General features: G+C 38.4%; 1 protein-coding gene across 11 annotated transcripts in view; it reads left to right on the forward strand.

The window, feature by feature from the left end:
- Positions 1–12,984, forward strand: part of itpr1b (inositol 1,4,5-trisphosphate receptor, type 1b) — an 82,710-nt gene that overhangs the window by 6,465 nt on the left and 63,261 nt on the right. For 8 of the 11 annotated variants that reach the window (XM_085273098.1, XM_085273102.1, XM_085273101.1 and 5 more), the window contains exons 3-12: positions 942–1,012; positions 8,393–8,508; positions 8,633–8,719; positions 9,195–9,353; positions 11,526–11,624; positions 11,740–11,823; positions 12,079–12,225; positions 12,393–12,497; positions 12,715–12,759; positions 12,874–12,903. In XM_085273098.1, coding sequence (XP_085129224.1) covers positions 942–1,012; positions 8,393–8,508; positions 8,633–8,719; positions 9,195–9,353; positions 11,526–11,624; positions 11,740–11,823; positions 12,079–12,225; positions 12,393–12,497; positions 12,715–12,759; positions 12,874–12,903 — 943 coding nt within the window. The remainder of the gene's footprint in view (positions 1–941; positions 1,013–8,392; positions 8,509–8,632; positions 8,720–9,194; positions 9,354–11,525; positions 11,625–11,739; positions 11,824–12,078; positions 12,226–12,392; positions 12,498–12,714; positions 12,760–12,873; positions 12,904–12,984) is intronic. The other 3 variants (XM_085273099.1, XM_085273104.1, XM_085273106.1) reach the window with 1 other exon arrangement.

The following is a 12,984-nucleotide window of genomic DNA, read 5'->3' on the forward strand; positions in this document are numbered from 1 at the left end:
TCATGCACTGTTTGCATGGTCAGTATTTAACCTTTTCCGGTAGATTATGCTTTTCGGTATTTTGAGTGATTTGCTGTTAGACTTCTTCTCCATTTTTGGCTTGTTTAAACGATTTTTGAATTGTTAAGATATCAGAAAGCCTTTAATTGTCATTGTACTTGGCATTACAGTGAATTTAGGTGTTCTGCTCTAATGTGGTGCTTTAAAATAAACACATACATAAAATATATTTAAAATACATAAAATGACATATGTTTAAGGGCACAGTATAAAACCGTTATGGAGCTATCTTTATTTGTTGGGAGCGATTACTGGATTTGGAAGCTGTGAGTGAATCTGGTACCTCTGGATTTCATGGATCAGTAACGCCTACAGAAGGCAGCAGTTCAAACAGATGGTGACCTGGGTGAGACGGTCTTTGATAATGTTTTGGGCTCTGCAGAGAATGTGGCTGTTCAAAATGCCTGTCCCAAGCAGCATCCCTAATTTTGACTATAAACAGTTAAGATACAGCCACAAGATTTGCATACCTCATTCCCATGAAACGCCAACTTGTGGCCAGAAGTTATTGAGTTGGTAGCTATATGTTACTAGTTCAAGGCCACACAATAACCATTTTTGTCTCTACAGGGCTCCATAGAATATGCTACAGTAAAAAGTGTTGGAAACACAATACTTTGCTTATTTAAGAAAAGTTTTTTTTTGTTTGTTTTTGTATTCAGTCATATTTTGGGTACATGAGCTGCATGAATTAGAATAATCCAGATAGTGATGGGTTTTACCTGAATTATCGCCCTAATTTAATATGACTCTCTCATAATATCGTAATATCATTAGGAATGCTGTTATTCAAAAAGTTATTAAACCCTTCTGAGGATTAAAGCAAATTTCATTTGCATATGTCCTTATTGACTCACTCATAATGATGGCTGTCTGTGCAGGCTTGTGGATGATCGCTGTGTGGTACAACCAGATACAGGTGACCTCAACAACCCCCCTAAGAAATTCAGAGGTAAGGTCTAAAAATCACTCGCTTCTCTCTTGATGAACATTTCATGAAATGAGTCTGTGTTGCTGCCATTTTATGCTCACTGCTGCCTTACATTCAAACTGAAAGATGCCGTAGAAACATGCAGGAGAACGCATCAGTCTCACCTGTTACTCATGAGCAAATTGTTTTGTGGTCATTTGTGCCCATGCTCAGGATGGATTATATGCATACATTTTCTGCTTGGATCTTTTATTTAACTATTTAGAAAATGCAGAGTATAATACAACCCCAATAAGTTATATAAGCCCTGTTTGTTTTCAGAACAACTAACAATATATTTTAAATGGTTTTAAATAGTCTTTACTCTTTTTTTTGGATATTAACCCTCACAATTAAAGGTGACTAACTTGGAAGTTGTGTGCACAACTTTTTTTGTGCTTGTGAAATAATTTCGAGATGGAAAGGGCAATGGTTATACTAGGATGTCGAGTAGGGAAAACCTAGAAGGACTGCGTTGCCATAATTACCTGAAGCAGTTGAGTACTGTTCAGATATACTCTCTTGGCAGCAAAGGGAGTAAGAATACATTTGACATATCATTGTACAGCAAACCCTTTTTAGCTGTGATGGATTCATGAATTTTGCTGTTCATATTACAAATTCTGACCCTATTTTGAGTTGTTTTGCAAGTGAAATGGCACAGCTGCCAAGGACACATCCACTGACTTGTAGCAGTGCTCCTTCCAAACAGATTAAATTGGTCTCATTAGACATGAGAAGCCTAGCAGGACTTCAAGTGTCCCTGTCATGTCTCAATTGATGATCTCTTATGTCAGGTCATCCCTGAGTGATGATATCCAGGAGGAGAATAGTCTGTGCCCAGAGCCAAAAAGCCAAAGATAAACCTGCACATTATTTGACCAAAAGAAAAATCAAGAATGAATAAAAAGAAGTGTCATTTTGATGGTTATCTTCATATAGTGTCAGTACCAGGCAGCCAGAAATGGCTGATCCTTTATATCTACTGGCCTAGGGTAAGCAGTTTCCCGACTAGTACGCTGATGGTTTCAGATTCAAGTCTTCTAGTCTAGCAAGTGTTGTTGTGTGGACATAATAGCTTTGTCTCTATCACGTGTGGTTGTGTTATTGTTCTTATATGTAGTTTCTTTCAGGCAGAATGCCAGGCAGCTGTAAACAAAAAGCTTGTCACAGGAACTTGCCGTCCCTGCTAAATAGCAGGGTCTAAACTGACAGCGTGAACACATGCACAGATTAACTAGGAGGCATGTGTCTAAAAATACAATAAGACTGTGTTTTGCTTTTGAACACCAAGTATAGTTCTGCTTTTGATTGTATGCCAACGCTATCAAAGAGGATTTATACATCACCTTCCTCATTCATTGAGATCAGACTGGCTTTGTTAAGAGCTGCGTGAGCTCCAACAGTGTTTACAAAATATAACCAAAGCCTTTATGATGGGCATTCATGGGCCAACCTATTGTTAGGTACAACAAAAGACTTTCAGTCTTATCATATTTCTTTTTTTTATGCAGATGGTGTTCAGTGTACCTCTCGGATGTAGATAATTTGTGTCACATGCTCTGAATCACTGAGTTTAGCTTCTTCTAGCTTCTCTTTCAGTTTTCATACACATTCTTTAATCGCTGACTTTATTTCTGTGTTTCCTGAAATTAGTCTTAATACATAACTAAGATTTTTTTAAAAAGCACAGAATATTTTCACTTTAGTGCTTAGAACTCGTCCTGTTCTTCCTTCTAAAACCTGTGAATACCTGATTCAAACTAATTTAGTTCTTTAAATCATGGTATTCTTTTGAAAATGCATTGTGCTTTTCATCAGTGTAGCTGTATTGTCTGTTTGGCACTGTGTAGGAAAACACCACACACCACATGCGTGAACCATTTCTTTGTTCAGTTATATTCATAGTTTAGCTATAATTGCTTTCCACATAGCATGCTAACCATAGACTGACCTGATTTACTGAAGCATCAGATTCAAAATAGAACATTTGCAGCTGTGTGTGATGACATGGGGATCTGATTGAGTCACTATTGGGGGAGTGGAGCATTTTAGGTTTAATAAAATGGTGTAATTTTCATAACCACTTAGTGGGAGCAGTCAACCAGGAACTGCTCCAGCCACAATATAAAGTAAATTGTCCTTAGCGGGTCCTATTCATGTTTTTAACACTTCAGGAATCATGCAGATCTTTTGATTTCTTTACGACAACATTGCCCTCAGGCTACTGCAGTAAAAGTGGCCCCAGTTCTGTGGTGGAAATGACAGCTTAGGTTCGGGAACACATTTTGTTTCTGTGAAGTTGGAAGTTAAAACTAGTACACAGAAAAAAATATCCAGAGACGCTGTCTTCTTCTCACAGTCTGAATTACTTTTGTCGTCAGCACACAGTTCAGACACACTACCCTTATGAGTCTTGCACATTTAAAGCCTTATATGCTGCTTTTCTGTACCAGGGAAAATTTGGATGAATAGCAGATAGGCAGCAGTCTTTTATGAGTTTAAACAAGGCCTGCTTTTCCAGCTGAGGATGCAAAGAAATGTGTTCATGTCTGACTGACCTATTCAAATCATATTCAGAGATGTGGTTAATGAATACACTGCAGTAACTGCACAGGGGAACTGTATAAATGTACTTCTGGTATCATGCTAGGGTTCCTTTTATGACATAAACTTACATATATTATCCTAAATAAAATGGTATATTTAGATTACAGATCATTTTTATGAGTCAAGGAAGCAATAAAGAGATTTTTTTTTTTTGGGGGGGGGGGAGTGGTATTGTGAAGTAATACATAATCCAGCCACAGACAGTAGTATCACCTCTTCTATTAAGGCGAGTGTCCAATAGAAACAGAGTGAAACCAGAGCTAAATCCTGACGTCTTGGTTTGGTAATAATAGAACCTGTAAGCTGTTTAAAAAGTCTTTATCTCAAGGATGTATGTAGGGAACCAGTTTTATTTTAAATCTACGTGTATGTCAGTCTATGTTCACATACAGGTTAACTCCATGATTGCATGTCATTTTACCTGTGCATATAAAACTTTGTGGGTACAGGAAAGCTTGGCGCTCAGCTCTGCTCAGTCGTCCTCTCGTGCACAATATTATGACTGTTTTTGTTGTTAGAAACACAAAATCCAGAAAACTGATAAATATTATATAATTTGAGATGCCATCCAAGCTGCACTTTGCATATAATTAGTAAAAACTGGAATGTGTTGTTGGACTCATTTGTTATTTACCTGAGAAAGAACAGGTAGCAAGATGCTCTAAGAGGAAAAAAGGCAAGAGCAAAAAGCCATGGTTAGCAGGGGAAACGTTTGGTTTTGGCATTTATGTGAATTCTATGCTTCAGACCGCATGCTGACTGGGATGTTTTAAAAATGTAAATTTACCTGCCCTGCCACACTGTAAGAAACTGTTCATGACTGCTTTGGGAATTGATGTGATGTAGCATCAGCTGTCTGTGGCATGTGCTGGACAAGCAAGTCAAATCCCTGGAGGCCTCATCTTCTTCTTAACCACCGGACACCTTCAGAGCTCGTTGAGAAGTCTACAATGCAGTGGATCAGAGCTGTTTTGGTGCCCAAAATGTACGTCATGCACCAAATGTGCAAGTAAAATATTTGAAATAAATGTCCCCATTTCTGTTCTACCTGCTGTTTTAAATACAGCCAAATATTAACTAATGTGTAAGAAAACCCACAAAGAGCTTTTGGCCTTTTAGAATTTCATTTATTACCCTGACTTCTTTCACTTTACTGCTTTTTTTTTTTTTTTTAATTAATTTACCATCAAGTCAGTTAACTTTTGAGCTATTTAACGGTACAGTTAAGTAGGAGAGGGGGTTTTAATCAGTTTCAGCTGCTTTGGTGTTAATGAAATTAACAGGTGCACTAGAGGGGCAACACTGAAACAACACCCAAAATGATTTAGAGCTGACATGTTTCCTCCTCATCATCTTTGACTGTTTTTGCTAGTTTGCATTTGGCTAGGGTCGGTGTCGCTGCTACATTTCTATCAAAAAATGTGGTATCTTTTAATTCCTAACACATTACTCAGTCCCTATCAGGATAAGGGAGTTTTTTCCCCCTATTGAGATGTTTTGAAAATTTTCCCTTTAATTTTTTTCAAGAATGTATGTATACCAATCTTGTTCTTTTTTTCCAGGCTCAGAGTAAACATATTATTTCTTCACAAGTATTTTCAGTAGGGCTTGAGTGCGCATGAGGAATGAAAAATGTGAATTTAAACCATTTAAATGAATGAAAAAGGTTGTTATTTATGACAGCTTTCAGTTGGGAATTAGGAAACCAAAGTCATGAAATCAAGCAAGAGATTGAATTAGAGATGTTTAAGAACCATCACTCAGGCACTGACATCTCCTTTTGAAGTTTGTCATGATTAGCTTGTTAAAGAAACAGGAAATGTTAAGTAATCAGTTGGGAAAACACCTACTCTGAGGGTTTTGTTTTGCTCTGTTACATTAGGATGCCTGGGGGAACTACACTGGTAGGCTTAACAGAGCTAAGGCAGAGAGACAGGGACCAATAAAAGAGAAAGAAGCAGTGGTCTTTATGAGTGGAAAAATTACTCACTTGCCCTCATGTTAGCGTAAAAGGGTAATGCATGGGTATTGTACTGGATGCACTGTGTAAGGCCTTCATTTTTTGAAAATATGATTCTCTGTAGAAGTCTCTGTAGCTTCGTCTTACTTCCTAAACCCAGATAAAATTCACAGTTATTACTATGAATCAGGGATCAGGGTTGCCTCACTTCACTCTGTTGGAGCAAATTGCGAGCTTTAAATCAGAGGCCAAATGTGAAATTCATTTTCTACAAAGCAGTATTTCTAAAACAGGAAATACTGCTTTACCTATTTTTTTTCTTTCATTATTCACTGATGTTACAGAGTAGAATGACGCTACCATTCAGTAAAATGGATCCACTTGTAGTTTTCTGCTATGACAACTCGTGATGCTCTCTAAAATGCCAATGATGACAGGAAAGTGTATATAAATGTCTTTATTTTGTTATTTCAGTGATTTTCCCTTAAAAACCTACATACTTATTACTCTTTGCATAATAATTGGTTAAGTGTGCAAAAGGTGTGCTTTAGAGTTTTATTGGTCAAAGATTGGATTTGGAGCAGTTAAAAATTCAAATTTTTAACTGCTCTAAAAGAAAGGACTCAATTTCGTTGCTCGTTAGCGATTGTAATGTGTTAGTTTCTTACTTCCATCTCTTTTTGTTTTTCTTTCGCTTTTGGTTGAGCCTAATTGTGGTAAATGCTGTAAAAAATGTAGTCTTTTAGGTAAATTACACTATTTTCTCATGTTATTATCGTTCCTTCAAGCAAATACTTCTCTGCCCGTAATATTTAGGTTCTTCCCAGTCTATTTTTGTCTTTTCCTGGCTGCCTACCCCATCAGACAGATGTTTTTGCCACAGCCCACTTTTCTCTGTTGGTCCTTGGCCTCCTGTCATCCTGTCCTCCCTCTTCTACCCATGCCACATGATAGATAACTCTGGGACGCTCCTGCAGTGGCTGCATTTCCAACAGCAGCATCCACTCGGGCTTTAAAAAAACTGTACCACATTTATAGCTCACTGGGTCTCCTGTTCCACTTAGCATATACAGTACAGTGTCTACAGTATACTATAAAGAATTGAGCATGTTTGCTTCTAGTGGGTAATTCAGTCTGACCAGATAAAAGACGATTAATTTACTTCATGTTGCAAACATTGTCTATAAATACCTGCAACACAAGTAAATTTTATTTTGTTCTACTGTTATAATCATTACTATTTGTGGATTTAGTAGTTCACTGTTTTGAGGTGTTGTTTTTGAGAGACTGGCAATTTATCCTTAATCTTGACATGAACAGCTAAATGTGAAGATGCTCAGGTTGTCGGTGTCACAGTGAAATCAACCACTGGTTCTTAGATTTAGCAATTTTCAAGCTTCTGTGTTAGCATTTTGTCCATCACTGTGTTACTTGGAGCCACAATTTACCATGTTTGGATGAAATGTTGGATAAGTCATCAGCCAATACTAGCAGCCTGTCCATGTACCGCACAGTCACACATAGCTGATTATTATTGCTATGTAACACTCTAAAATATTTGTTTATGCCAGCTGAATCTGCCCATATTCCTAACTCTCACATTCTTTAGGAAGTAGGTGTCCATAAAATTCAAAGCTTTTTATACCTAAAGCTTTAAACATGTTTAATGTTGTAAACTTTGAGGGCACTTTAGTGTGTGCGTCTGTAGGGATTAACTCTGTTATGGAGCCAAACTGTTTTGGCAATCGAGCCAATCAGCTGACCAGCATTCATTGTGACAGTGGGGGAAATTTATGTTCATACTCGTATCTTACATCAACCTATTGAGTTCCTGTTTCTTTATTCTTTGCTCCCTTTTAACCATTCAAATTTAAACTGTTCTGTTATTTCTGCTAATGCCAGGTACATCTTTTGTTGCTCATAACTTTTATAGTTTTTAAAATATTAAGCTTTATAACATTTCAACTCGTCATATCTCTTAAACTCCAGAGACATGAGCCATGTGCCAGTATAGCTTCAGACACTACTGACACTGAAAGAACTTTTTTGATACCGTTTACCGTTTTTCCATGAATTACGTTTGTTTCAGGATAGGAAACCTGTCCTTCTCTCAGATTTCAAACTCTGGATTTGAAGCAGTTTTTTCTTTCGTCATATTTCTCTCTGGGATGAGTGCGGGTTTGCCTCATTGGGACAAGCAGGCACCCAGAGAGCGGGCGGTGCAGGTTCGAGTCCTACCTGCATGTTTTCCCCGCTCTTGCTCCCTCTGCTTTCTTGACACTCTTCAGTGTACCCTTTCAAATAAAGCCATCTTCAGCAGGCAGTTCAGCTTCTTCAGCTGTTTTCGGGACATGATTTCTGCTACACGGCATTTTAGCAGGAAATGCAACTTTTTCTAGTATGATATTGTATTAAGGTTATATCTTGTAAAACGAATGCAGGGTAAAGTACTATATTGTATTGAACATCTTGCACAAACTCTGGAGAGGAGTGTCCTGTGCCATTTGTGTTGACAAAATAACTTGTGTATATATATATATATTTTTTTTTTTTCAAAATTAAACTCAGGAGCGTACAGTGTTTGGTGCGACTCTGTAAGACTTCTAGTCTTTCAACATTTAAAACTATCAAACTAAATTGCACACAGGTCATCATTTTCAGTTCCACAGTGTGCCAAAACCTTGCTTTGTTCTACTGACACATTCCTCTGTTTGCTGAGGTCAAGCAGACCACTGCTGATATGAAAAGATGAAGTGTAACTTTTCACCTTCCTCTTCTTATTTCCCCCCTAGATTGCCTTTTCAAACTGTGTCCTATGAACAGATACTCGGCACAGAAACAGTTCTGGAAGGCAGCAAAACCTGGAGGCAACAGCACTACTGACACAGTCCTCCTCACTAAACTTCATGTAAGTCTGACATCACCATTCCAACATCTTGCAGTGCTGTGTAACTTTGTGCTGTTGTGTAGAAAATGTGCACAGACAAAAATGCTGCATGTTTCCATCTCTGTACCTCTGTTCTGTGCATTAGCATGCTGCTGATCTTGAGAAGAAGCAGAATGAGTCTGAAAACCGAAAGCTGCTGGGGACAGTTATCCAGTATGGAAATGTCATTCAGGTGCGTTTAAGGCCCAGTGAGATAAGGTTCTTTGCTTAACAGAAAAGCTGCAGTATTTAAGATTGAAGATAACTCTATTTAATGAAAGAGGCGTTTTAAATAACTGCTACAGCACAAAGATGTGCTGTAAAGTTATCTGTTGCAGGCTCTATTATCTTTACACATTACAAAGGAATGTTTTGCACTCGAGTATGAGGTCATCGGCAACTAGAAATGTAGTCTATGACACCCACAAGGACTACAGTATATACAGTAGGTCATGGATAAATAGCTATACAGTGTATATGTTAGTATATCAGTGACTTGTTGGTTAACTGGTTTCAGGGGAGATCATTTTAAAAATATTAATAAATAAAAGGCTTTTGTATCAGTCAGCTTATATGATCCATGCTCTGTAATTCTTTCCACTGTCTCATTATGATAGTAGCTGTGGGGGTTGTGACCGTGTGATTCTGTTTTTTCTTGTTGCCAACAGTTGCTGCACTTGAAAAGCAATAAATACCTGACAGTGAACAAGCGCTTACCTGCACTGTTGGAGAAGAATGCCATGAGAGTGACGCTGGACTCTGCAGGAAACGAGGGATCCTGGTTCTACATCCAGCCTTTCTACAAGCTCAGATCCCTGGGAGACAGTGTGGGTAGAGCAGGGTGTGGGAGTCAAGTTAATTATGCTCAGCAAGAGAAATCAAGGATATATTTTTAGACTTTTAAAGAGGTTTGAAAACAGGAGTTACGTAGACTGATGTGTAGCGCAGAAAATTGGAACGCCAGAATAGGTTTACATTTAGCAATTGTACACTCACCTGCTGACTACTAAACTACTGATAAACTTTTTCAAGTCCTCCCAGTTTGTTTCTGGGTTCTTGCAGTTGTTTTCGCAGTATCCAAAAAAACAAACAAACAATCAGCAACCTGCTTTAGACGGCTCAGGTTTATTTATTTACTTATTTATTTATTTTTAATGTATAGCCCCAAATTATGTCAGTACTGTAAACATTTGCTTCAGTTTTACTAGTTTACAATGATAATGTTAAATACTTAAAAGCCAGTTCTTATTAAATATATAACTACATAGTAATAAATTATTATATCCACTCACTGGACATTTTATTAGGTATCAGGCTGAACCCTGTTCCCCTTTGACCTACCGTAATTAATTGTGGCAGATATTCAGCCTGGTGAGGGACATTTCTTAGAGATTTTGGTCCTTATTGACATGATGGCATCACAAAGTTGCTGAAGATTTGTCTCCTTCCGCCACATCTTAAAGGTGCTTTAATGATTTAAGCCAAGATTGGTGCACTGTGCTCCTAAAGCTCATGGTCAGCAGCAATACTCAGGTTAGATGTGACAATGTTTATGCCAAATTCTGACCCCACTGTGCAAATGTTGCAGCAGATATTAAGACTCAGATCAAGCAACATTTTTCCAATATTCTGCAGTCCAATCCTGATGAGCGCTCGTTAAATGTAGCGTCAGTTTCCTGTTCTAGGCTGACTAGAATTTGGTCTTTTACTGCTGTAGCCCATCTGCGTGCTGCGTATTCAGCGATGTCCTGTTGTCTTCCTGTCAGCTCGAAGTTGAATGGTTTGAACATCAGCAGGCTGTGCTGTCTATGTCCATTGACTTGAGTTACTAACATTTGATTGGCTGGTTAGCATTGTATTAGTGATTAGTATTACAGTTAAAGTGGTATACCTAATAAAGTGACCAGTGAGTGCATATCAGTTAATGTCCTTCTTTAAGTGGATTTAATGGAAAACTATAGATTTTATTGTTTTTGTATTTGTGTTTGGGAGTTTTAGGTGCAAGAAATCTGAAATATTAAAATAAAAAATATTCATGTAACTGCACTCAACCTCTTAAGAAGTCTGCAGGTTTAGGTGTGTGCAGTTAAATAGAAGTGGATTTACCTTACCTGGCCTTACCTGTGGTACACTTGCCTCTAGCAGCTACATTGGAGGCTACTGGTTTAACACACTTTAACTATTAGTAGTGTAGTTATGTTGTGGATATTGTTGGTGCCAGGTTTTGACCTGGAAAGTAAGATGCGGTGATATGGAAAGAGCACACACTACACTGACATAACCTCTAATCCTCCGGCTCCTTTTTCTACTCCTGGTGGATGGAAGCTAATAGAGTTAAGACGACTGATCAGCTAATTAAGTTGCATTTTATTAATCCTCTTGGACCAGTTTTTCTTCTGCATGATTCATCCTCCCTACACAGGAACAGGGGCTGCTCCAGTGCAGAACTTATACATTCCACCAGCGCCACCAGTGGAAATGACAGGAGAGGCTAAAGGCTTTAACTATTCTGTTTGAATATGAAGGTTTTTCTTTGAGGGACAAATGTCTCATACTTGTCAGCTGGACTGGTTGCAGAAAGTAGAAGTTTGTCTATTAAAGTTGATCTGGTTCCTTGCCTGAAAGGCAGAGATTTCAAACTTGTTGTGAGACTGTTTTTTAAATTACTTCACCTAATTCAAATTTCTTTTAATGTTCAGATTGTGTGCAGCAAAAACGAATCAGCTGTTGATCAAAAGATGTTTGTTAGACTGAAGTTTCTTTTTATTATTTTCTAATACCTGCTCTCATATGTCATATGTGGTGAATATGTAATGTTAGAGACAAGGGCTACAATTTCATTATTTTCCTCAGGCTCTTTCCCACACAGTATGGTCTACAGCACCACCTAGTGGTTGACTGGAAGCTTGTTTCAGTATTGCAAAATAATATACAGTAGTTATCCCAACCATCCTCCATTTAATGCACCATTTTCTTTGTTTCTCTTGTTGCTCCTGCAGGTGGTGATTGGAGATAAAGTAGTCCTTAACCCCGTCAATGCTGGACAACCTCTGCATGCAAGCAGCCACCAGCTAGTTGACAACCCAGGGTGCAATGAGGTACAAAACACACAGTTTTGTTAAACTTCATTTCTGTCCATCCAATTCTGGGTGAATGCACATACACTTTATTTTATATATATATGAAGTAAAATAAAATACTCCTATCTTTCAGGTTAATTCTGTGAATTGCAACACAAGTTGGAAAGTTGTTCTCTTCATGAAATGGAGCGACAACAAGGAAACGATACTCAAGGGGGTCAGTGAGCTCAGATTTCTGCATGTGGTTGTTTTTTTGTGGGGTTGTTTTTTTTTTTTTACATTAAGCATTTTTTCCCCAAATGTACATATAACATCCTTACTGGCTACAAAGCAGGCGTATTAGAACACATGAAACGCAGTTTAATAGGAACAACAATAACCTAAAAACACCATTTAGGTTTGAAAATAAAACAGTCGAAAGAGAATAAAAACCATGGTAACTGTCCACGTGTGTTTATCAATGTAACTGCAGGGCGATGTAGTCCGGTTGTTCCATGCGGAGCAGGAGAAGTTTCTCACTTGTGACGACTATAGGAAGAAGCAATATGTTTTTCTTAGGACAACCGGCCGGCAGTCTGCGACTTCTGCCACAAGCAGCAAAGCACTGTGGGAAGTTGAGGTCAGTAATTATGTAAATGCACAATGCCTTTGAAGCTCAGTTTTCTGATAATTGAGTACTTAAAACTTAATGTTCACCACTATCTTTGAGCACAGTAAAAGTGATGTTGCTCAAATAAATAATGCGGGTTTATTGTAATTTGTGTTTGCGTGTTTTGCCGTTGCCAGGTGGTTCACCATGACCCATGCAGGGGAGGTGCAGGCTACTGGAACAGCCTTTTCAGGTTTAAACATTTGGCCACAGGGTGCTATTTGGCTGCTGAGATGGGTGAGGTGTGTGTCACCATGTTTACTTTCGTATTTTTGATTTGCAGTTATCACTTTGTACCCATGCTACTTTGTCATGAGCTTCCAGAACAATACTGTGAAATGTTTGGTTCAAAGCTTTGTTACTGTATATACACATGCTGGGATGTTGAAAGCACAGCAAAGGGACAGCAATATGAAAAGTAATGATGCTGAGGAGGCTGTTTTAATGTATGTTTGCCAGGTTAATCCCGACTTTGAGGAGGAGAATGCCGAGCAGCGGCCCTCTGTAAGTAAGCCTGATCGCTTCCCCCCTGAGTGCTCTGCAATGCCCTGCTGGTTGCCTCACCGTTATTAATCTTGCTTGTTAAAATCTCTGCTGGGTCTGTGCTTCCTGCTCTAGGTGGTGGACTTTACACCCTTTAATTTCCAGGTACTGTCACACAGTCTTTACATAGTTGCAGCAACGTATTTCAAACATTTCTTGTTGTCTCAATGTTGATCATGCATGCTT

This window comes from Mchenga conophoros, linkage group LG5 (assembly GCF_057382185.1).
Source record: "Mchenga conophoros isolate Kocher_MC1m ecotype Shallow Benthic linkage group LG5, M_conophoros_male_GT1.1, whole genome shotgun sequence".
Taxonomy (NCBI): Eukaryota; Metazoa; Chordata; class Actinopteri; order Cichliformes; family Cichlidae; genus Mchenga; species Mchenga conophoros.